The following is a 25,882-nucleotide window of genomic DNA, read 5'->3' on the forward strand; positions in this document are numbered from 1 at the left end:
AAAATGGCTTTAGCTTTATATTTCCCATATGTTTTACTTAATTGTGTTTCGTTTAAGGGCATTAGCCGATTTATAAATTTGCCCAACTTTAGGCCTTACTAACTTGTTTAGTCTTGTTTTTCATAGAAAGGCAAAACATTAATAATTCACATACGTAAATTTTTTTTTCAGAACCACCTTGGCCAGGGGAACCGGAACCGGACATCTTCGACATGTAAGACTATTGCACTTCCGCTGTGCTAACGAAGGTAATCTCTAAAATATTTATTATCTTATGTTAGCATTATATTATGTTAACGCGGAAAACTCGACCCAGCAGGGATTTGAACACCTCACCTCCTTCCTGAAAGACTAACGCACTTTAACTGCCGAAGGCCTTTTGAATGACGGAACAAATAAGCCCGAATTTGTAATAACGACTGGGTTTTAATTACTAAAGGCCTTGCGAAAAAATGAAATAACTCTCTACTAGCCCAATTCTCAGTAACAACTGGGAATTTTTTCTCTATTCCCTGTTCCCTTATCCTAAACAAAATCTCCCCGGGGAATTTTTCTTCTTTATTCCTTTTTCTCTTATTCTAAACCAACTTTTTCCTTTGGGGAAAAATTGGTATTACAAATGACAATGAAAAGGGAAAAACGGTGATATTTTTTTTGGTTAGACCTATAATGCTATATGGTGTTGTAGTCTGGTGGCCGTCACTTCAGCAACCGACAGGCTTATATAAAGTTCAGCGTATGGCGTGCTTGTGTATCTCAGGCGCATTCAGTAAGACAGAAACAGATTCCCTTAATGTCATGCTGCATCTATTGCCTTTAGACATTTTGGCCAAACAGTCAGCTGAAACAACGGCTGTGCGGTTGCGCGAGCTATAGCTGTGGTCGGAAAAAAATGTACGGTCACAATTCGGTCCTCAAAATAATGCCAGATGTGCCTAACGTAGTGGACGTAATGTAGTGGATTATACTTTGGCGACACCACTTTTCGACAAAAAATTTGAAATTCTAATTCCCAACAGTGAGGCGTGGTGTACTCAGACCCCGGGGAATAAAAGATATATAGATTTCTACACTGATGGCTCCAAATTGGATGGACAAGTGGGTTTCGGAGTATATTCTAAAGATTTGGAACTTCGAATAGCGAAAGATTACCTAATCACTGTAGTGTTTTTCAGGCTGAAATATTAGCAATAAGAGAGGTAGCGAATTGGCTGAGAAGTAATGTTCCAAAATATATTGGCATTAATATATACGCAGCCAGTCAACCTGCAATAAAATCCTTGGACTCTGGGTTCCTTAACTCGAAAACGGCCATCGACTGCCGCAAATCTCTCAACGAGATGGCTGAGCAGTACAATATTCACCTAATATGGGTGTCTGGCGACAGGAACATATCGGGGAACTGCGAAGCGGATGAGTTGGCGAAGCTAGGGACTAACTTACATATTCCACGGGAACTAGAATCTGTTGGTATGTCTCTGGCAACCTGCAAGCTCTTACTGTGTGAGAAGGCTGTCATGATCGCAAATGTACACTGGAAGAATTGAAATATGGCCCCATTTAAACTTGAACCGCACACTAGATATGCTAGTGTTATCAAGACGTCAGATATCACTCCTGATATCTGCTATAACGGATCGCTGCCTGATAGGCGAATTTGCAAAAACTATTGGTGCGAAGTATAATGACTATTGTATGAGCTGTCATGATGCGAAGGAAAAGGAATCAATTAAACACCTCTTGTGTGAGTGTCCTGCATTTTGTGTAAGGCGTAAGCGAATTTTAGGGGCATATAGCTTTAGATTACTGGCGGACCTGGAAAACGTTTATTTAAGCAGTCTGTTAATATTTTTGGAACAATCAGGTTGGTTAAAAAAAAATAATAGAGGAGGTTCAGTGGTTAAAACTAGAAGTGGGCATATGTAATAGATACTTTTAGTTAAATGTGGTATCACAATGGACTGAATAGTCTAAGTGAGCCTGAAACTTAATCCGGCTGCCAATCCAATTCGGGCATAGGTGTTCTTTAAATATTTTTACGACTTCTTTATGAACCTTGTTCAGGCTACTCTGTGCAACAGATATGTCTCGATCTTTTCCTATGCCATTTTTGGTAGCCACCTTCGGCAAAGAAGCGTAGCACCTAATCTTACTATTGGGGATAATCCAAATGACTTGCTTTGAGGTAGAATGTAGGCTGCTAATATATCCAACAGGTATTTGAAGACTGGATTATTTACCCTATAATATTGTATCACAATCGAATGAATGGTCTAAATTAAAGTGGCAGCCCGATTTGATTCGGACTCACAATCAAATCGGGCTGCCACTTTAATCCTACAATATTTGTGAAACCTTCAAAAGCAAAGCATCCCATGAACTAAGTAACAACTTCTTCATGTACAAGTATGTAACATAGTTACTACCCATGAACTAAGTAACAACCTCTTCATGTACAAGTATGTAACTAGTTACTACGTTTCAGGCAACTCAAGTGGGTTAATGGCATCGCGTATCTTTCTCCTTTCTATCCTTTGGACATTGTTATGTTGATACGCCGCTTCTCAGCTACTACCATAAACACGGCACTAAACATTTTTGACGTTTTTCGCGTTTAACTCAACTTTTACATCAATTTAATACAATTTCAATTCAAAATTTTAATATTAAAAATTTATTAAAATAGAACAGTTGAAATAAAACAGCTGACTTCGAATACTCTGAATTATTTCTCCCTTTTTATTCCCTTCTCCTAAAGGGTGATACGGTTAAAATTTGGTCAAGGGAAAACGCGTGTAAATCGGTGAAATCGTTTATTTAAAAAATCAAATTAAATTTCTTTTTCAAGTTCAATTAGTATAAAATTCAGGAAAAATATTCAGTTAGGTTTTCGCTTTTCCAAATCCGAATTGCCGGGCCTCACGCTTGACACCTGCCATCAGATTTTGTACAGCCACCTTGTCCACCTTCTTCGCCGCAGAAAGCCAGTTTGCCTTGAACTGCTGCTCGTCCTTAGCAGTTTTTTGGTCTTCTTTAGGTTCCGCTTGACAATAGCCCAGTATTTCTCAATTGGGCGGAGCTCTGGCGTGTTGGGAGGGTTCTTGTCCTTGGGAACCACCTGCACGTTGTTGGCGGCGTACCACTCCATGGCCTTTTTACCGTAATGGCAAGATGCCAAATCCGGCCAAAACAGTACGGAACAACCGTGTTTCTTCAGGAAAGGCAGCAGACGTTTATTCAAACACTCTTTCACGTAAATTTCTTGGTTGACAGTCCCGGAAGCTATGAAAATGCTGCTTTTCAAGCCACAGGTACAGATGGCTTGCCAAACCAGATATTTCTTTGCGAACTTTGACAGTTTTATGTGCTTGAAAATATCTGCTACCTTTCCCCTTCCTGTCCCGGAAGCTGCTTGTAGTCGGCTTTGACGTAGGTTTCGTCGTCCATTACCACGCAGTCAAACTTCGTCAGCATCGTCGTGTACAGCCTCCGGGATCGCGCTTTGGCCGTCGCATTTTGTTTATCATCGCGATTTGGAGTCACTACCTTCTTGTAAGTCGATAGTCCGGCTCGTTTTTTGGCTCGATGCACGGTTGTAGACGATACACCCAGCTTATTTGCGGCATCTCGGAGAGAGAGGTTAGGGTTTCGCTTGAAACTACCGGCAACTCTCTTTGTCGTCTCAGCGGCTTCCGGTTTTCGATTTCCCCCCGATCCAGACTTCCTGGCTGTCGACAAACGTTCCCAAAACACTTTAATTACATTTGTAACGGTTGATTTGGAAACTTTTAGCGATTTTGCCAGCTTTGCGTGCGAGTAGCTCGGATTTTCGCGATGCGCGAGAAAAATTTTGATACGCTGCTCTTCTTGCTTGGACGGTATTTTGACAACTGAAGAGTGAATTCCATAATTAAAATAGGAGCAACATTCTACACACACACCTTAAAATGAGGGGTGTTCAGGTTTTTTAAATGCAAAATTGAAAGAAATACGTCAAGTTTATATTGACCAAATTTTGACCGTATCACCCTTTACTGTTTAGAATAGGAGGATTTTATTCCCGGGGAAAATGAATTCCCAGGCAACACATTCCCTAGGGAATATTCAGAATTGGGCTATACTACATTCAAATTATTTGATTTTTCGGTCATTTTTAAATAATTTAATTTCAGTTTGCACTATAATCGAAAACAAAAAAAATGTTTTAAATATAATCAAAATATTTACCTCAATAGATCAAATCCACAAACAGTCTGTTTGAATGCCAAGCATACTTTGCGTGATATCAACTTCTCAGCATGATTTAGAATTACGGGATATCGTATCTCCTTGCCCTCGCTGTCACGTTCAACTTTGCCATCTAGGGCTGGACTTTTACGTGCCTCAGCATGAGCATAATCGGGGCCCACTGTGTACACCTTGACATCGGTACCTGGAAAATATACTACGTTTTAAAAATAATACCGGGTTGTTATACAAATCTCATTTATTTTCATTGTTTTGTTTTTGATTTGTTTTGTGATCTTTGATTTTGGTTAAGTAGAAGTAGAAGGTGGTGTGTATACATTTGGGAAATTTGCTATACTTTTTGCAAAAAAGAAAAGTTTACAAAGTTTGTTTTTTTTTTTTTTGTTTTTCGTTACGAACATCAAAGAACGATAACAGAACAATGGTGGTGTACAAACTGTAAACAGTTATCACAACGTATGTATTCGAATGACGATCAGGCAGGAGGACTTTGTCGCAAAATGATTTAGTTTTTTTTGGGGGGTACGATATTTTTTTCGGGTTTGCGATAAAACTGTGAATGAGCTTTGGATTGTTTCGTTTTTTTTCAGCCGCTGATATGGAGGAAAAAAAAATATTTTGATTTTTGTTTTGTGATTATTCAAAATCATATATATATAATTTTTTGAGAGAGATGACATATGGTGATTTTTTTCTAAATGAAAAGCTAAAATACAAATTAAGCGATATGTTTCCAATTGGGCTTAAGGCTCGTTTTCTTTTATTACTGGCTAAAAAAGTTGTGAAAGATTAAAAGAAAAGCACAGTATCCATTTATCAATAATTTATCAATCTATCAAAATTTCGCAACATTGGAATCAGTTGTTTAAGTACGACAGAATATAAGTGAAATTCTAAATTCTGAAATGTAGAAATAGTTCAAATGTGCCACAATTTATGAGACTTTACTTTTTAAGTGAAATTCTACATTTTTAATGTAGAAATTGTTCAAATATCTTTGCTAGTGCGACAATTTATGAGACTTTACTTTTTAATTTAAAAATAGCTATTGTGAATGGAAGAGTCGCTTTGTAAAATTTCAAAATGGCAACATAAGTGGAATTTCCACTGAGATGTTCTTGATACAAAACCAGTTCAACGATGCTCATACAAATTTTGCATCCAGTACTAAAAGAAAACGGGCCTTTTATACATGCAAATAAAATCAAAGTGAGTTAAGGGAAAAAATGAATATAAAATGGATTTAAATAAAATTATCCAATTATAGAAGATGTATCTTTCTACATTAATTATTATTATTCCTCATGTTCTGACATCTGGCATCGAAAATCGCAAGATTTTTTTTAATAACGAAAAATCCAGATACTCTCGGACTTCAATTGAATTTCAATTAGAATTAGAATTTCTCATTAGTGTTATCCAAACGAAAATTTTGTGATTTGCGATTCCGAATGTAGGAACAGGAGTGCATAACTGAAACAAATATTATGGATGTAACCCCCATTTTCGTGTTAGATCAAGTTTGGCTAAATAATTTTTAAACTCTCCAAACGTTGAATAAATCATTGACTTATAAGGGCGAAATTCTCAAAAAATATCTCAACATTAATGAGTGATTAAGCCACCTTTCTTGTGTTTTTAGTATTTTGTCAGATTATGCTAATGAATCTACGAATCCCTGTGAGATATGTGAACATGTTAAAAATGGAACCAAGTCAACTTATCTACATAAATTTTGTCAAATACAATATAAGTGTTAGGGTCTGGTAAAATGTATTTTAAGCTCAAACCTAAAAATATTTTTATATGTACAATATTTATGGCAGTTTCTTTTGAAAATTACAGTTGCTTGAAGTTTTTGCTTAGCCGTCTAGGCAAGTGCCAGCCATCACCCACAAAATTCAGTTTGCCTCAATATTTTATCCTCGGATACCGATGAATAGTATTTTCTAAATTCCTTCTTAAATAATATCACAAAATGTACATTTCAATTTAAAATTGTAAAAAAAAAACAAGAAATATTAAAGATCGTTCAAAGAACTAACAACATAATATAATAAGGGTTAGATTTGGTTAGTTAGAGTGACAGTCAGTTATTATTAGACTGTTGTGTCTGTCTGGTTAGTTAGAGTGACAGTCAGTTATTATTAGACTGTTGTGTCTGTCCATTGTTATACCATAAATGGTGAATTGCTCTCTTATCAATAAGTGCTGCCCAGAAAGACAACTAAAGCATTTAAAATAAAACGAACACGAGTAACGAATAACGAATCACGGTTGCCACAGTTAGTAGAATTCTACAAAAAAATGCTAGATCTCCACAAATAGAAATAAAATTTTGACAAAATTTACTATAGAAATAAAATTTTGACAAAATTTTCTATAGAAATAAAATTTTGACAAAATTTTCTATAGAAATAAAATTTTGACAAAATTTTCTATAGAAATAAAATTTTGACAAAATTTTCTATAGAAATAAAATTTGGACAAAATTTTCTATAGAAATAAAATTTTAACAAAATTTTCTATAGGAATAAATTTTTGACAAAATTTTCTATAGAAATAAAATGTTGAAAAATTTGTCTATAGAAATAAAATTTTGACAAAATTTTCTTTAGAAATAAATTTTTGAAAGAATTTTCTTTAGAAATAAAATTTTGACAAAATTTTCTTTAGAAATAAAATTTTGACAAAATTTTCTTTAGAAATAAAATTTTGACAAAATTCTCTATAGAAATAAAATTTTGACAAAATTTTCTATAGAAATAAAATGTTGACAAAATTTTCTATAGAAATAAAATTTTGACAAAATATTCTATAGAAATACAATTTTTACTAAATTTTCTACAGAAATAAAATTTTGACAAAAGATTCTATAGAAATAAAATTTTGACAAAATTTTCAATAGAAATAAAATCTTAACAAAATTTTCTATGGAAATAAAATTTTGACAAAATTTTATATAGGAATAAAATTTTGATCAAATTTTCTATAGAAATAAAATTTTGACAAAATTTTCTATACAAATAAAATTTTGACAAAATTGTCTATAGAAATAAAATGTTGAAAAATTTGTCTATAGAAATAAAATTTTGGCAAATTTTTCTAAAGAAATAAAATTTTGAGAAAATTTTCTATAGAAATAAACTTTTGATAAAATTTTCTATAGAAATAAAATTTTGACAAAATTGTATATAGAAATAAAATGTTGACAAAAATGTCTATAGAAACAAAATTTAGACCAAATTGTCTATAGAAATAAAATTTTGACAAAAATTTCTATAGAACTAAAATTTTGACAAAATTTTCTATAGAAATAAAATTTCGACAAAATTTTCTATAGAAATGCAATTTTTACAAAATTTTCTACAGAAATAAAATTTTGACAAAAGATTCTATAGAAATAAATATTTGACAAAATTTACTATAGAAATAAAATTTTGACAAAATTTTCTATAGAAATAAAATTTTGACAAAATTTTCTATAGAAATAAAATTTTGACAAAATTTTCTATAGAAATAAAATTTTGACAAAATTTTCTATAGGAATAAAATTTTGACAAAATTTTCTATAGAAATACAATTTTTACAAAATTTTCTACAGAAATAAAATTTTGACAAAAGATTCTATAGAAATAAAATTTTGACAAAATTTACTATAGAAATAAAATTTTGACAAAATTTTCTATAGAAATAAAATTTTGACAAAATTTTCTATAGAAATACAATTTTTACAAAATTTTCTACAGAAATAAAATTTTGACAAAAGATTCTATAGAAATAAAATTTTGACAAAATTTACTATAGAAATAAAATTTTGACAAAATTTTCTATAGAAATAAAATTTTGACAAAATTTTCTATAGAAATACAATTTTTACAAAATTTTCTACAGAAATAAAATTTTGACAAAAGATTCTATAGAAATAAAATTTTGACAAAATTTACTATAGAAATAAAATTTTGACAAAATTTTCTATAGAAATAAAATTTTGACAAAATTTTCTATAGAAATAAAATTTTGACAAAATTTTCTATAGAAATAAAATTTTGACAAAATTTTCTATAGAATAAAATTTTGACAAAATTTTCTATAGAAATAAAATTTTGACAAAATTTTCTATAGAAATAAAATTTTGACAAAATTTTCTATAGAATAAAATTTTGACAAAATTTTCTATAGAAATAACATTCTGACAAAATCTTCTATAGAAATAAAATTTTGACAAAATTGTCTATAGAAATAAAATGTTGACAAAAATGTCTATAGAAACAAAATTTAGACCAAATTGTCTATAGAAATAAAATTTTGACAAACATTTCTATACAACTAAAATTTTGACAAAATTCTCCATAGAATAAATTTTTGACAAAATTTTCCATAGAAATAAAATTTTGACAAAATTTTCTATAGATATAAAATGTTGAAAAATTTGTCTATAGAAATAAAAGTTTGACGAAATTGTCTATAGAAATAAAATTTTGACAAAATTTTCTATTGACTAACATTTTGACAACATTTTTTGGCCGTCTCAATTTTGACAAAATTTTCTCTAGAAATAAAATCTTGGCAAAATTTTCTATAGAAATAAAATTTTAACAAAAATGTCTATAGAAATAAAATTTTGACAAAATTTTCTATAAAAATAAAATTTTGACAAAATTTTCTATAAAAATAAAATTTCGACAAGATTTTCTATAAAAATAGAATTTTGACAAAATTTTCTATAAAAATAAAATTTTGAAAAAATTTTCTATGGAAATACAATTTTTACAAAAATTTTGACAAAATTTTCTATGGAAATAAAATGTTGACAAAATTTTCTATAGAAATAAAATTTTGACAAAATTTTCTATAGAAATAAAATTTTGATAAAAAAATTCTATAGAAATAAAATGTTGACAAAATTGTCTATAGAAACAAAATTTTTTGGCCGTCTCAATTTTGACCAAATTTCCTATAGAAATAAAATTTTGGCAAAATTCTTCTATAGAAATAAAAATTTTCCAAGAATAGCTTACCCAACAGAGGAAAAATATGTTTGTGAAATTTATTTGGAAATCTTTTTAATTTGGTAGATTTGTGGTAAAATTTTCTTAAAATTTTGTAGATTATTTTTGACACAAGTGGCTACCGTGATACGAATATGAGTAAAAATAGAGCTTCCGATATAATTGGCAAATTATTTTGATCGCGTTTGTTAGAAGACACAATCTAAGAAGAACGGGGTGTATAGGCTATATTAGTGAAACAGACTGAGGATCAATAAAAAGGTTTTAAATATTCAAGGACTATTGTTAGGGACACAAAATATGAAAGTTAGAACAGAGTGCAGTCTGACTGGTCAGATCTTTCTCCATATGGATAGTGATATTAGAAGTCATTCACATGTGAATGCTTTAATTTCATAGTGGGTTAAGTCAACGAATTTGATATCTGTTTTATCAGCTTCGGGCTAGCTGATACGAAGTGCTTTATTTGCATTCCAGTTTATTAAAAAAAAGGCTATTCCTGACAGAGTTCGAGAGTAATAGTGGGATTGTGTTATATCAACCAAAACAAACAAAATTGATTAATTGATCCAAATAATTTTTTAATTGCTTCAATCACGAAAATGAGAGTATCATTCAGGGAATTAAATAAAAATTAAAAATTAATTATTAATTAATTAATTGATTTTTCGACAATATTAATTTTTTAATTGGTTCAATTAAAAATTTAATTGATTTTTACTACAACACTCAAATTTTTAAATAAGGTAAACAATCATTTATTTATTAATAATTATGTTATATTTAGATGAAGTAAGTTTTTAGAACTTTCATACGATTTAACATTTTTTTAAAGATTTTTTTTTTTGAGCCAAATTTTCATAGTAAGGACAGCAGAAGTCTGCTAAAACAACAAAAAGTCTGCTGAAAAAGGGAAAGCAGTCACTGTTTGCTGAAATAGCAAACATAGTCTGCTATTTTTGAACCTCGATTACACTAGAACATGTTTTAGTTTGGCTGAAACAAATAAATCAACTTAGGAACTATCCTAACACAATTAAAACAATATTTTATGGATATCTATAGTATTTTCCCAAAATGTTTGCTGATTGTATTTAGGAACTTGTAAGTATATTAGAGTGGAAAAATATACCAAAAACTACTATTGGTTCTTAAATATGCTTTGGGGGAAAAATTTTATAATTTGTTGTTCGTTAGACCCTGAAGTAGAAAAATATAACATCGACTGCTGTTTTTAGCAGATTTTTCTATGAGTGTATGACAACTCTGAGATTGTGTCTACACATACCATTTATTTAAAAAATTATACTAATCAGTCAAAAAAAATCGAAAAAATGATTTTTTAAAAATTTATTCCAAATTTTCAAAAATTTGCAGTCGTCAACTTTTCGACGACTTCTTCGATTCTGACTACAATTCCCAATGCGGCATTGATGCAATTGGGCTACAAACTTCTACCCTAATCTTATTTGTTTTAAAACCTACTGACTCGGTACAAACATAAGTCAACGGAGGCCTATTTGTCTCTAGAAATCACAGACGGCAAAAAAACATTTGTCCAAGTCCAAGTATATAGAACTAAAATGAGAATACGTTGCAAAAGAAATCGCCTATTTCCCAATATATAAACTTCACTAATATGAAATACAAAGTTTTTGAAGGGTACACTAAAGTTTTACGAAATAGAAATGAAAATCGAAAAGGGAAATTAAGAAATATTTATATGTTATATATACAACAAGAGTCTCAGGATTCACAGATGTTTCGGTATTCGATAATTAATCACCAAAACCTGACTTCACAACAATATTCGAAGTAGTGTTGCAAAAGTATCTAAAGTTATTTTAGATTCATTCCAGTAAAACGAATCGTTCCTGTAGATTTACATAATTACACGAGCAGGCTGGCAATCTTAAAGTATTTGTGCAAATTAGAGACATCAGCACAAATAGTCTATATTACTTCGGGGGATATAAGGAGCGATAGCATACTCTGGTTCTGCAAGTAGAGCTATAATTTGGCCAATTATTAACTTTTTTTTTAAATTATATTTTATTGTGAATAGTGTAACCTTATCCATGGTATTATTGACAAAAAAGGAGGAAAACAAGAGTTTTACAACATTCACAATAAACTAGGTTAGGTTAATCGAAAATATTGTGATTAGGATGATGGAAATAATAAAAAAGCAAATCAATCAATCAACAATGTTAGTGACATGAAAATGAGATAAAGCGGTTAATGTTAATGAAGATTCTCGATTGTACTCACTACAATTATTGAAAGAAACAATACTAAGCTATGCTTTAAATACATACACAATTCTTGATTTAAATATCACATTCGATGTGTGTGATTTAAAATATATGTATCTCTATGGCATATTGTTTTATTAATTAGAAAGAAACTGTATTCGTTAGAAGTCATGTATAAACGAATTGTTACAATAAATGGAACACAAAACCAAATATTAACCAAAAGCAAACAGGCAATATAAAGTGTAAACAAACTGGGTAATCAATTCGAAAGCTTCAAATAGAAAGAAAGCATTTAAGCAATATATTTTTATAAAACAAAATAAACCTAAAATAGACTTACAACAAAATTAAAAAAAGCTAAATCAAAAAATATATTTTACTTTAGCTCAAAAACTTTTATAGGGAAATTAAAAAAACAAATCAAAAAAATTTCATTTATAATTTTTAACTGGCTTTATAAATAGAAAAAAAGGTTACATTCTAAATAAATTTCTCTCAAAAAAAGCTCAAAAATCAATTTCTGTTTTATTTAAAGAAAAAACACAAGAACACAATCTGAAAATAGCATTTAATACATACCATCTGTGGGCATAAAATCTTCATAGATGAATGAGCCTGTTTTGCGGACACGTGATTCCGGAGAATATACACTACTTCGACTTCCAATCTGTAAATGATCAATATAATACTATATGATTAGATGGTTGATGTGAGTTATGTTTATTATTTGTACTAACCTTCCTGAATAAACGTTGACTACCACCACCTGCTGATGTTGGATAGTATATGTATATATTATGATCTTCGGCAGAAACTGGTTTCTCAACAAATGGTTTATTGAATATGATACCATTTACTTCAACATGATCCTCGGATTCTATAAGTTCATGTTCTAAAAAAAAAATAAAACCAAAAATAAATTAATTAATCATTATTATTTTTCAAAGTATAATAAATTAATACATAACAGCAATTTTATTTTTATAGAAAATGTTGTCAAAATTTGATTCCTATAGAAAATTTTGTAAACATTTTATTTATTTATTTATTTTTTTTTTTTTTTTATTTTATTTCTATAGATAATTTTGTCAAAATTTTATTTCTATAGAAAATTTTGTCAACACTTTATTTCTATAGAAAATTTTGTCAAAATTTTATTTCTATAGAAAATTTTGTCTATTAACAATTTTGTCAACATTTTATTTCCATAGAAAATTTTGTCAAAATAAAGGGTGATTTGTTAAGAGCTTGATAACTTTTTTTTTTAAAAAACGCATAAAATTTGCAAAATCTCATCGGTTCTTTATTTGAAACGTTAGATTGGTCCATGACATTTACTTTTTGAAGATAATTTCATTTAAATGTTGACCGCGGCTGCGTCTTAGGTGGTCCATTCGGAAAGTCCAATTTTGGGCAACTTTTTCGAGCATTTCGGCCGGAATAGCCCGAATTTCTTCGGAAATGTTGTCTTCCAAAGCTGGAATAGTTGCTGGCTTATTTCTGTAGACTTTAGACTTGACGTAGCCCCACAAAAAATAGTCTAAAGGCGTCAAATCGCATGATCTTGGTGGCCAACTTACCGGTCCATTTCTTGAGATGAATTGTTCTCCGAAGTTTTCCCTCAAAATGGCCATAGAATCGCGAGCTGTGTGGCATGTAGCGCCATCTTGTTGAAACCACATGTTAACCAAGTTCAGTTCTTCCATTTTTGGCAACAAAAAGTTTGTTAGCATCGAACGATAGCGATCGCCATTCACCGTAACGTTGCGTCCAACAGCATCTTTGAAAAAATACGGTCCAATGATTCCACCAGCGTACAAACCACACCAAACAGTGCATTTTTCGGGATGCATGGGCAGTTCTTGAACGGCTTCTGGTTGCTCTTCACTCCAAATGCGGCAATTTTGCTTATTTACGTAGCCATTCAACCAGAAATGAGCCTCATCGCTGAACAAAATTTGTCGATAAAAAAGCGGATTTTCTGCCAACTTTTCTAGGGCCCATTCACTGAAAATTCGACGTTGTGGCTCGTTAGGTTAGGTTAGGTTAGGTTAAAGTGGCAGCCCGATTAAATTTCAGGCTCACTTAGACTATTCAGTCCATTGTGATACCACATTTAACTAAAAGTACCTATTACATATGGGCACTTCTAGTCTTAACCACTGAACCTTCTCTATTATTAACTTTTGTGGAACCAACCAGATTGCTCCAAAAACATTAACAAACTGCTTAAGTTAACGTTTTCCAGGTCAGCCAGTAATCTAAAGCTATATGCTCCTAAAATTCGCTTACGCCTTACACAAAAAGCAGGACACTCACATAAGAGGTGTTTAATTGATTCCTTTTCCTCCACGTCATGACAGCTTATACAATAGTCATTATACTTCGCACCTATAGTTTTTGCAAATTCGCCTATCAGACAGCGACCCGTTATAGCAGATATTAGGAGTGCTATCTGACGCCTTGAGAACACTAGCATATCTAGTGTGCGGTTTAAGTTTAAATGGGGCCATATTTGCTTGGTGTCGTTACAACCCTTGCAATTTTCCCATCGAATATTGGCCATCATAACAGCCTTCTCACGCAGTAAGAGCTTGCAGGTGGCCAGAGGCATACCAACAGATTCTAGTTCCCCTGGAATATGTAAGGTAGTTCCTAGCCTTGCTAACACATCTGCTTCACAGTTCCCCGGTATGTTCCTATGACCAGGCACCCATATTAGGTGAATATTGTACTGCTCAGCCATCTCGTTGAGAGATTTGCGGCAGTCTATGGCCGTTTTTGAGTTAAGGAACACAGAGTCCAAGGATTTTATTGCAGGTTGACTGTCTGAGTATATATTAATGCCAATATTTGTTGGAACATTACTTCTCAGCCAATTCACCACCTCTCTTATTGCCAATATTTCAGCCTGAAAAACACTACAGTGATTAGGTAATCTTTTCGCTATTCGAATTTCCAGATCTTTAGAATATACTCCGAACCCCACTTGTCCATTCAATTTGGAGCCATCAGTATAGAAATCTATATATCTTTTATTCCCCGGGGTCTGTGTACACCACGCCTCACTGTTGGGAATTAGAGTTTCAAACTTTTTGTCGAAAAGTGGTTTTGCCAGGGTGTAATCCACTACGTTAGGCACATCTGGCATTACTTTGAGGACCGAACTATGACCGTACATTTTTTCCGACCACAGCGATAGCTCGCGCAACCGCACAGCCGTTGTTGCAGCTGACTGTTTGGCCAAAATGTCTAAAGGCAATAGATGTAGCATGACATTAAGGGAGTCTGTTCCTGTCTTACTAAATGCGCCTGAGATACATAAGCTCGCCATACGCTGAACTTTATCTAAACAAGTCGGTTTCTGAAGTGCCGGCCACCAGACTACAACACCATATAGCATTATAGGTCTAACCACTGCCGTGTATAGCCAATGCATAATTTTTGGTTTTAGTCCCCACTTTTTTCCTATTGCTTTTTTGCACGAGTACAAAGCTACAGTTGCCTTTCTCGCCATTTCTTCAATATTAAGCTTAAAGTTCAGCTTCCTGTCCAAAATAACGCCAAGATATTTTGCACACTCACCAAAGGGAATTTCAATACCCCCTAAGGAAATGGGCATAACCGTGGGAGTTTTGCGATCTTTGCAGTACATGACTATTTCTGTCTTTGCTGGATTTACACCAAGACCATTATCTTTCGCCCATTTCTCAGTCATCCGGAGAGCTCTCTGTATAATATCTCTGATTGTGGATGGGAATTTTCCCCTGACTGCTAGCGCCACATCATCTGCGTATGCCACCACTTTTATCCTTTCTTTTTCTAGAGAAACCAGAAGGTTGTTTATAGCAACATTCCAAAGAAGAGGTGATAGAACTCCTCCTTGGGGAGTGCCTCTGTTCACATACCTTTGTATGTTTGCTTGCCCTAGTGTGGCTGAAATACGTCTCTTCATTAGAAGTTCGTCTAACAGCCTAAGAATACCTGGATCAACATTCAGAGTTGTCAGTCCATTTAATATCGAGCTCGGATAGATATTATTGAACGCCCCTTCGATGTCTAGAAACGCCACGATTGTGTATTCTTTGACAGATAGTGAGCTTTCAATAAAGCTGACCAGTTCATGCAATGCGGTCTCAGTAGACCTGCCCTTCGAGTATGCATGCTGTCGTTTCGAGAGCAAACCTGAATCCACGGTAGTTCTAAGATACATGTCTATCATCCTCTCCAGGGTCTTAAGTAGGAATGAGGATAAGCTGATTGGTCGGAAATCCTTCGCACTCGAGTGAGAGGCTTTTCCTGCTTTAGGTATGAAGACGACTTTTGTTTCCCTCCACTTTTCTGGAATATATGCTAAGTTTACACATTGTTTATATATCACCGTCAACCAGGGGATAATTCTTCCAGCCACTGCCTGTAACTCCGCCGGAGTAATTCCATCAGGTCCGGGGGATTTGAATGGTCCAAAGCTATTTAAAGCCCATTTTATTCTAGATTCCGACACAATTTCCTCGATAGGAAATGATCGCTGAGCCTCTGTTACACCGCCGGAACATGGTTCAACCGTCTGATTTCCAGGGAAGTGTGTGTCCAAAAGTACCTCCAACGTCTCCTCACTGGACGTTGTCCAATTTCCCTCCGATGTTTTAATGAAACCTGGAGCGGTGTTAGTGGATGCTAGTACCTTCCGTAGTCTGGAAGCCTCTGACGTATTCTCAATACTGCTACAGTAATCATCCCAAGAGTTTTGTTGAGACCTTCTCAGTTCTCGTTTATATTCTCTCAGATTCATCTTGTAAGTGTCCCAATCCTCCGGAGCTCTTGTGGACTTTGCTTTGTTAAAGAGCTTCCTGCAGGATTTCCTCATATTGCTTAACTCCGTAGTCCACCATGGCGGCCGATTTTTTCCCCTTGGCTTTCCTCTAGGGCATGCAGCTTTCAGTGAAATGTTGAAGGCCTTAGTAATCCGCTCCACTGCGTGTTCGATATCTTGCACAGTGCCCATATTTGTCTCCGGCACTTCCGGTATCATCAAATTGAACGATTCCCTATACCTATTCCAATCAGCTTTCCTAACATTTGGCGGAAATATGGTCTTTGAAGTACGAACAGCCAATCTGAAACTGATGTAGCGATGATCTGAGAAGCTATGTTCCCTCAAAACTTGCCACTCAGATATCTTATCATTCAGTTCCGGAGAGGTCAACGTTACGTCCAAAACCTCTTGTCTGTTCCTGGTGACGAAGGTTGGTGCATCTCCCTTATTGCAAACTACCAGGTTAGTACGCAAAATAAACTCTATTAGCGACTCTCCCCTTGCATTAGTATCACTACTTCCCCAAATACTATGATGTGCATTTGCATCGCATCCCATAATGAGTTTTGTCTTTGTTTTTAGTGACTCCTCAACTAAGGTCTTAACGGCACAGGGTGGCATATCCCTATCATGTCCCATGTAGACCGAAGATACCCAATATTTGCATGTGGATATCTCTAGACTGGCTACGACAGTGTCTGCATTGCTCAATGAAGGAAGCAGAAACAAGTTTAGTTCATTTTTAGCAATTATACATGCTCGATTTATATCGTTACCGGTATTATGCAAAAGTTTGAAACCCGGAGTGCTTAATTCACAGATCTTGTTCTTATATATGTATGGTTCTTGAATAAGAACTATATCTATGTCTCCTTTCATCAGGAGAACTTTTAAGGCAGCACAAGCGGCCTTACAATGATGAAGATTTATCTGGAGGAACCGTAGAACCATCCAAATTTTCAACCACCGTCACATCAGCCGCTTCAATTGAGTCATCAAGGGCTTCCTCTTCACAGATCTCGGTGACTCTCGCAACAATCCGCGGTTCAGCTTTGGTGAGGCTTGAGCCTGTAGAAACTTCCCGCATATGATTTTCGCCATAGTCTGTAGGTTTTATGTCTCCTTCGGCTTCGCTAGGAGATTTTTTCACTGCTGACTCTACCGGAGGCTTGTCCGTTTCGGTATCCTTTGGCTGATCGCTTTTGTATACCTTCATATGGATATCATGAAAGCCATAACTTACGCGTCCTTGGGTCTGGGCTAGATGTGGCAGCGACTCTATGTTTAATATAAACACCGCATGTCGTCTTGGTCCATCCACCTCATCCAAACGACCAACCCTCCAATCGGCGGTTGGAAGATCTGGGTTACATTCTTTTAGTCTCTCTAGTATTGACTCAGGATCAGGAGGGTTTGCCGGTATCCATGCATGTGCTCTAGGTTTAGCCGGTATGTCTTTTTTATCGACTAACTCCAAAGCGGCTCCTTCCCAAACTTCACCAATTAGCATCAATGCAGCTTTAAAGCAATCCATAGACCTCTGGTCTGCAAAAGCTATTAACTTATATCGTCCTTGATACCATCCAGCATCTTGCCGTCGAGGACTTGGTCCGGGAAACTTTTTTCGCACCTCTGAGTAGACACCAGACATCGCGTTCTCAATTTCCCCCCATTTTTGCCTTGGAATCATACCGTCCAATGCTCCTTTATTAATAATAGCCATCACAAGGCTGTCTTTTGCAACTGAGGCAAACGATCTTTGATCCCGTTTGGAGGATGGTAGCTCATCCGGTGATCGTTCCCTTTTTCCAGCTTCAAGAATTCCTTGAGCCCATTTTAAGGAATCGCTTTGCTTAGCCGACAACGTGCTTGGGTCGACTGATCCTAATTTCTTTAGGATAAACAAAGCATTTCTTCGTTCCTTGAATCTCTTTCGAGAGGGATTGCCTCCTTTTGATGTCGTCACCTTAGAAAAGGTTCGACTTGCCAAAGTGTCACCGCCAGTCGACCCGTCTACAGGTCGATTAATTGGTCCTGACTCTTGGTCGCTGCCCAAATTTATAACTTCAGTCGTTACCCGTCCACTGGGCCCTGAAGTTAGCAACCCAGTGGATGACTTTGAATTTCGCTGCATGGTGGTTTATTATTTCCACCACACGTGAAATTCGTAATAAGTACTTATTACGATGAAATACTCCGCTATTAGAAAACACGTCCGTTCAGTTCGACGGTTGAATAATAAATAAAAATCGTTAGTAAGTCTATTCATGATGAAATGTCAAAGCATACTGAGCATCTTTCTCTTTGACACCATGTCTGAAATCCCACGTGATCTGTCAAATACTAATGCATGAAAATCCTAACCTCAAAAGAATCACCCTTTATTACTTCTATAGAAAATTTTGTCAAATTTTTATTTCTATAGAAAATTTTGTCAAAATTTTATTTCTATAGAAAATGTTGTTAAAATTTTATTTCTATAAAAAATTTTGTCAAAATTTTATTTCTATAGAAAATTTTGTCAAAATTTTATTTCTATAGAAAATTTTGTCAAAATTTTATTTCTATAGAATATTTTGTCAAAATGTTATTTCTATAGAAAATTTTGTCAAAATTTTATTTCTATATACAAAATTTGTCAAAATTTTATTTCTATAGAAAATGTTGTTAAAATTTTATTTCTATAAAAAATTTTGTCAAAATTTTATTTGGAGACGGCAAGAAAACATTTGGTCCAAGTATATAGAACTACAATGAGAATAACGTTGCAAAAGAAATCACCTATTTCCTAATATATAAACTTCACTAATATGAAATACAAAGTTTTTGAAATACAAAATTATATTTCTATATTTTTGTCAAAATTTTATTTCTATAGACAATTTTGTCAAAATTTTATTTCTATTAAAAATTTTGTCAAAATTTTATTTCTAATACAAATTTTGTCAAAATTTTATTTCTATAGACATTTTGTCAAAATTTTATTTCTATAGCAAATTTTGTCAAAATTTTATTTCTATAGACAATTTTGTCAAAATTGAATTTCTATAGACAATTTTGTCAAATTTTATTTCTATAGCAAATTTTGTCAAAATTTCATTTCTGTAGAAAATTTTGTCAACATTTGTTTTTTTTAGAAAATTTTGTCAAATGTTTATTTCTGTAGAAAATTTTTTCAAAATTTTATTTCTATAAAAAATTTTGTCAAAATTTTATATCAATATAAAATTTTGTCAAAATTTTATTTCTATAGAAAATTGTGTCAAAATTTTATTTCTATAGAAAATTTTGTCAAAATTTCATTTCTATAGAAAATTTTGTAAAAATTTTATTTCTATAGAAAATTTTGTTAAAATTTTATTTCTATAAAAAAATTTGTCAAAATTTTATGTCTATAGATAATTTTGTCAACATTTTTGTTTTTATTACTATAGAAAATTTTGTCAAAATTTTATTTCTATAGCAAATTGCGTCAAATTTTATTTCTATATAAAATTTTGTCAAAATTTTATTTCTATAGAAAATTTTGTCAAAATTTTATTTCTGTTGAAAATGTTGTCAAAATTTTATTTCTATAGAAAATTTTATCAAATTTTTTTTTTGGAGAAAATTTTGTCAAAATTTTATTTCTATAGAAAATTTTGTCAAAATTTTATCAAAGTTTTATTTCTATAGAAAACTGTGTCAACATTTTAGTTCTATAGAAAATTTTGTCAAAATTTTATTTCTATAGAAAATGTTGTTAAAATTTGATTTCTATAAAAAAATTTGTCAAATTTTTATTTCTATAAAACATTTTGTCAACATTTTTGTTCTTTAGAAAATTTTATTTCTATAGAAAATATTGTGAAAATTTTATTTCTATAGAAAATTTTGTAAACACTTTATTTCTATAGAAAATTTTATTTCTATAATAAATTTGTCAAAATTTTATTTCTATAGAAAATAATTTGTCAAAATTTTATTTCTATAGACATATTGAACTAAAATGAGAATCGCCTATTTCCCAATATATAAACTTCACTAATATGAAATACAAAGTTTTTGATATACAAAATTTTATTTCTATGGAAAATTTTGTCAAAATTTTATTTCTATAGACAATTTTATCAAAATTTTATTTCTATAAAAAATTTTGTCAAAATTTTATTTCTATAGAAAATTTTGTCAAAATGTTATTTCTATAGAAAATTTTGTCAAAATTTTATTTCTATAGAAAATTTTGTCAGAATTTTATTTCTATAGAAAATTTTGTCAAAATTTTATTTCTATAGAAAATTTTGTCAAAATTTTATTTCTATAGAAAATTTTGTCAAAATTTTATTTCTACAGAAAATTTTGTCAAAATTTTATTTCTATATAAAATGTTGTCAATTTTTATTTCTATAGAAAATTTTGTCAAATTTTATTTCTATAGAAAATTTTGTCAAAATTTTATTTCTATAGCAAATGTTGTCAAAATTTTATTTCTATAGAAAATTTTGTCAAAATTTCATTTCTATAGAAAATTTTGTCACAATTTTATTTCTATAGAAAATGTTGTTAAAATTTTATTTCTATAAAAAAATTTGCCAAAATTTTATTTCTATAGAAAATTTTGTCAACATTTTTGTTTTTATTTCTATAGAAAATTTTGCCAAAATTTTATTTCTATAGAAAATTTTGTCAACACTTTACTTCTATAGAAAATTGTGTCAAAATTTTATTTTTTTGTCAAAATTTTATTTCTATAGAAAATTTTGTCAAAATTTCATTTCTATAGAAAATGTTGTCAAAATTTTATTTCTATAGAAAAATTTGTCAAAATGTTATTTCTACAGAAAATTTTGTCAAAATTTCATTTCTATAGAAAATGTTGTTAAAATTTTATTTCTATAGAAAAATTTGTCAAAATATTATTTCTATAGAAAATTTTGTCAAAATTTTATTTGGAGACGGCAAAAAAACATTTGGTCCAAGTATATAGAACTAAAATGAGAATACGTTGCAAAAGAAATCGCCCATTTCCCAATATATAAACTTCACTAATATTAAATACAAAGTTTTTGAAAAACACAATTTTATTTCTATATTTTTGTCAAAATTTTATTTCTATAAAAAATTTTGTCAAAATTTTATTTCTATAGACATTTTGTCAAAATTTTATTTCTATAGAAAATTTTGTCAAAATTTTATTTCTATAGAAAATTTTGTCAAAATTTTATTTCTATAGACAATTTTATCAAAATTTTATTTGTATAGAAAATGTTGTTAAAATTTTATTTCTATAAAAAATTTTTGTCAAACTTTTATTTCTATATAAAATTTTGTCAAAATTTTATTTCTAAAGAAAATGTTGTCAAAATTTTATTTCTATATAAAATTTTGTCAAAATTTTATTTCTATAGAAAATTTTGTCAAAATTTTATTTCTATAGAAAAATTTGTCAAAATTTTATTTCTATGGACAATTTGTGAAGTACCTCTTATGTTAGTTGGGGAGAAATATTCTGCTAAATCTACCAAAACATAAAGAATTCCACCAATTTACCTAACAGTAAAAAATCTACCATTTTTGATAGAATTGTACCAACTGTGGTAACCGTGCCTCAGAGCCGTTGCTCCTCAGTAGATTATTTAAAAATACTTACGTTTAGGATCTGGTGAATCACGATCTAATACCGCATAACGTGGTATTTCGATGCCTTCTTTTTCCAATATCGCATAGACACGGCGACGGTCTTGAATATCATATTGCATATGAAGATTATTCAAAACATAGGGTTTCCGCAATTGAGCATATTGTATAGCCTTCTCTAGGGGGAAACCTTTCGAATGGAAGGAAACTAAACAATCACATATGGGCCAATTTTCGACAGGTTCCTAAAATGAATGGATTTGTTATTTCATAACCTAGAAGACAACATCAATAAATCATTTTTACTTACCTTTAAAATTACATCTTCTTCGAAAATAACCATTTTAATGAATTCGAACTCTTGGAGACGCGTAAGAATTTCCTTCATTGGCTTAGACTGGGTCTTTTTAGCCATGGCACAAATGCCCACAACCACCTGCTTACCGGTATTGGATGAAGTACTGGCATCCGAGTCCATGCCGTCATTACTCTCACAGAAATCAGTATCACCCTAAAAATTAGAAAAATTATTGTTTTAATTATTTTTTTTAATATTTTCATAGGGATCACATGTACAAGGCAATCGTAGTAGTAACTTAAACTTAAAACAATGCAAACTTGAAAACGTGACATGCCTTAAATTGAGATATGCAAAAAATTTATATACGAAAAAAAAAAATATTTAAAAAATCTAAATATAAAATATGATATTATTTCTTTGTCAAACAATTTTGATTGCATTCACATAGGTTTCTTTTTTATTTATTTAATTTTTTACTAGAGTATTTGGAATACATTTGTAATAATAATATTTATAAGGGGGCCCACTGTGCCAAAACTATTAATTGGCTCAGTTAAAAAATGAATTGAGTTTTTTAATTGAAACATGAATTAAATGTGCGGAAGAAATCATTTAATTTTAATGGTAAATCTGTATTTAGTCTTCTTCGTGGGAAGAGGTCACTAACCAAGCAAAATATTTGGTGTCTATAAGCATATATCTCCAAACACGAAAAAAATAATTTTCATCAAGATCAAAAAATATTTCCTCAAAGATCCAAAAATTTAGATGGCTTCCATGTTCTTCATTTAGACCATATTTGAAATATTGGTATCACACCCCATAAAGTAGATATTCTCGGTCGCGGATGGTAGCTTCCGAACGACGCATGCTATCAACTTTAAACCCAATAATAAAATGAAGTTGCTCCCCAAAATACATCAAAAGTTGTTGTTGGTATTTTCCATACAATTTTATGGCTCCGGGATATAAGCCCTCAAGAAATAAACAAAGTCCCAAGAATCATGAAATAGGGCCCCATGAGGACTTATTTCATTTTCAAAAGTAAATTTTTTTGGTCATGAAAAAAAACCTATTGTATAACTACAACTTCAATCATGAATTTAGTATGGAATCTACATTAGATGAAAAGGCAGAATAAATGGCGCTATAAATATGGGCTCCATGAAAATTACCATCAAAACCTAAATGAAATAGGACTCTAAAAAATTGTTAAGAAATAAAACTATACCTTGGGAACTCTTACCACAACCCAAGTAATGCGATTGTGGATGACAAGCATTAGTAGAACTTTGCACGCAATCCATGGTGGTACATTAGATTCGGCCCGGCCGAACTTTCGGCCATATATATAAAGATTTTTTTACAGTGCAGCTTAATTATAAAAATCGCATAGGTTGGGTTATATAAAGAAGTGGTTGTCTCTTTTTTTTATTGACAATATTTGGTTGGTAGTCTGTGATAACAACAACAAATTCAGTGGTAATGAGGTAATCGTAGCATACCAAATTTCGTTTCAATAAACAATTTGTATGCCCTTTTTCTTAATTAGAAGTTCACAATATAGAATATAAATTTCCGTTCGTTACTGATTACACATTACCCTGTATCTAAAGTGGTCTAAGAAAAAGAAAGTGCTTATCTCAAGAAAATATTAAAATAAATATACAAATGAATGAATAAAACAATATTTGCACGCAACAAATAATCTGATACGGTAGATAAGTTCTTGTCAAAAATATAAACAGATATTGCTTCACCAAAATGCTGATATTTATAAAATTTATTAGAGCCAAATGACATAGATATAGTTAGCACGGCAATTGTCTAGAAAATATGTGTAAACGTAAATTAACAATGTCGATTTTTACGGAAATTGTATGGTACACTAAACAAAATTTAATAGACTGTTTGACAAAATAGTCTATTAAATTTTGCCTGCCCTGAAATTGAAATGATATTGACATAATATGAATAAGAATCATTGACTCAAGTTTAATGAAATTTTCTTTGTGTTTACAAAACAGATTTTCCACCGTGTTTGATATGAAAAATGTCAGAAAAATGTGCAATATTTGTGACTAATTTTTATGCACTCCTCCATAGGGTGGGTGGTATATCAATATTGTCAATCCGTTTGTAACACATCGAAATATTGGTCTCAGAGTCGATCTAGCGATGTCTGTCCGTCTGCGGAAATCACACAAACTTACGAACGAAACAAGTTATTGGCTTGAAACTTGGCCCAAGTAGTTGTTATTGATGTAGGTCGGATGGTATTGCAAATGGGCCATATCTGACTACCAATTTCATCCGATTCGTTTGAAATTTGGTACGTAATGATAGTATATGGCTCCTAACAACTACGATAAGAAAATCCAATCTGGTTGAAATTTGGGAGCAAACCATATAGCCCAGCCCTCTTATAAAGCGATCTCAAGATTTAACATCCGGAGCTGCCTGGATGTGAAAATTTTATCCGATTAGTTTGAAATTGGCGAAGAAGCGATGATTTAACGTGGGCTTGTAATAGGACGGATGTACACCATTTCAACAGCCGCTGCACTGAATTTGCATCACTTCTTAAGTTGTGATCCTAATTCAATGCTTTGGAATTGAATTTAAAATTTTTTTAATAATAGCCAAATAAATAATTTTTGTATGTTTCTATGATTTTTATACCCACCACAATAGAATGGTGACGGGGCTGTAATAAGTTTGTCATTCCGTTTGTAACACATCGAAATATCGATTTCCGACTATATAAAGTATATATATTCTTAATCAGGGATAAATTCGAAGACTATATAGCCATGGCCGTCTGTATGTCTGTTGGAATCACGCTGCAGTCTTCAATAATGAAGTAATCGTGCTGAAATTTTGCACAAACTCGTCTTTTGTCTGCAGGCATGTCAAGTTCGAAGATGGGCTATATCGGTCCTGGTTTTGATATAGTCCCCATATAAACCGACCTCCTGATTTGCGGTCTTGGGCTTATGGAAACCGTAGTTTTTATCCAATTCGCCTGAGATTGGAAATCTAGAGGTATTTTAGGACCATAACGAGGTATGCCAAAAATGGTGAGTATCGGTCCATGGTTTGGTATAGCCCCCATATAGACCGATCTCCAGATTTTACTTCTCGGGCTTATAGAAGCCGTAGTTTTTATCCAATTTGCCTGAAATTGGAAATCTAGAGGTATTTTAGGACCATAACGAGGTATGCCAAAAATGGTGAGTATCGGTCCATGTTTTGGTATAGCCCCCATATAGACCGATCTCCAGATTTTACTTCTCGGGCTTATAGAAGCCGTAGTTTTTATCCAATTTGCCTGAAATTGGAAATCTAGAGGTATTTTAGGACCATAACGAGGTGTGCCAAAAATGGTGAGTATCGGTCCATGTTTTGGTGTAGCCCCCATATAGACCGATCTCCAGATTTTACTTCTCGGGCTTATAGAAGCCGTAGTTTATATCCAATTTGCCTGAAATTGGAAATCTGCAGGTATTGTAGGACCCCAACTACGTGAACCGAAAAATATGAGTATCGGTCAATGTTTAAGTATAGCCCCCATATAGACCAATCTCCGAATTTTTGCTTTTTGGGCTTGTAGAAACCGTAGTTGTTGTCC

The 25,882-nt window shown here is 32.0% G+C and overlaps 1 protein-coding gene across 16 annotated transcripts in view; it reads right to left on the bottom strand.

Moving 5' to 3' along the window:
* Positions 1-25,882, bottom strand: part of l(1)G0196 (inositol hexakisphosphate and diphosphoinositol-pentakisphosphate kinase) — a 114,305-nt gene that overhangs the window by 59,019 nt on the left and 29,404 nt on the right. For 11 of the 16 annotated variants that reach the window (XM_075299084.1, XM_075299083.1, XM_075299085.1 and 8 more), the window contains 5 exons: positions 22,261-22,461; positions 21,964-22,195; positions 12,256-12,410; positions 12,098-12,185; positions 4,228-4,444 (listed from right to left, as the gene is read on the bottom strand). In XM_075299084.1, the coding sequence (XP_075155199.1) occupies positions 4,228-4,444; positions 12,098-12,185; positions 12,256-12,410; positions 21,964-22,195; positions 22,261-22,461 (893 nt within the window). Of the gene's footprint in view, positions 1-4,227; positions 4,445-12,097; positions 12,186-12,255; positions 12,411-21,963; positions 22,196-22,260; positions 22,462-22,585; positions 22,672-25,882 lie in introns of those variants that run through there. The other 5 variants (XM_075299091.1, XM_075299079.1, XM_075299090.1 and 2 more) reach the window with 2 other exon arrangements.

This window comes from Haematobia irritans, chromosome 3, assembly GCF_050003625.1.
Source record: "Haematobia irritans isolate KBUSLIRL chromosome 3, ASM5000362v1, whole genome shotgun sequence".
NCBI lineage: Eukaryota > Metazoa > Arthropoda > Insecta > Diptera > Muscidae > Haematobia > Haematobia irritans.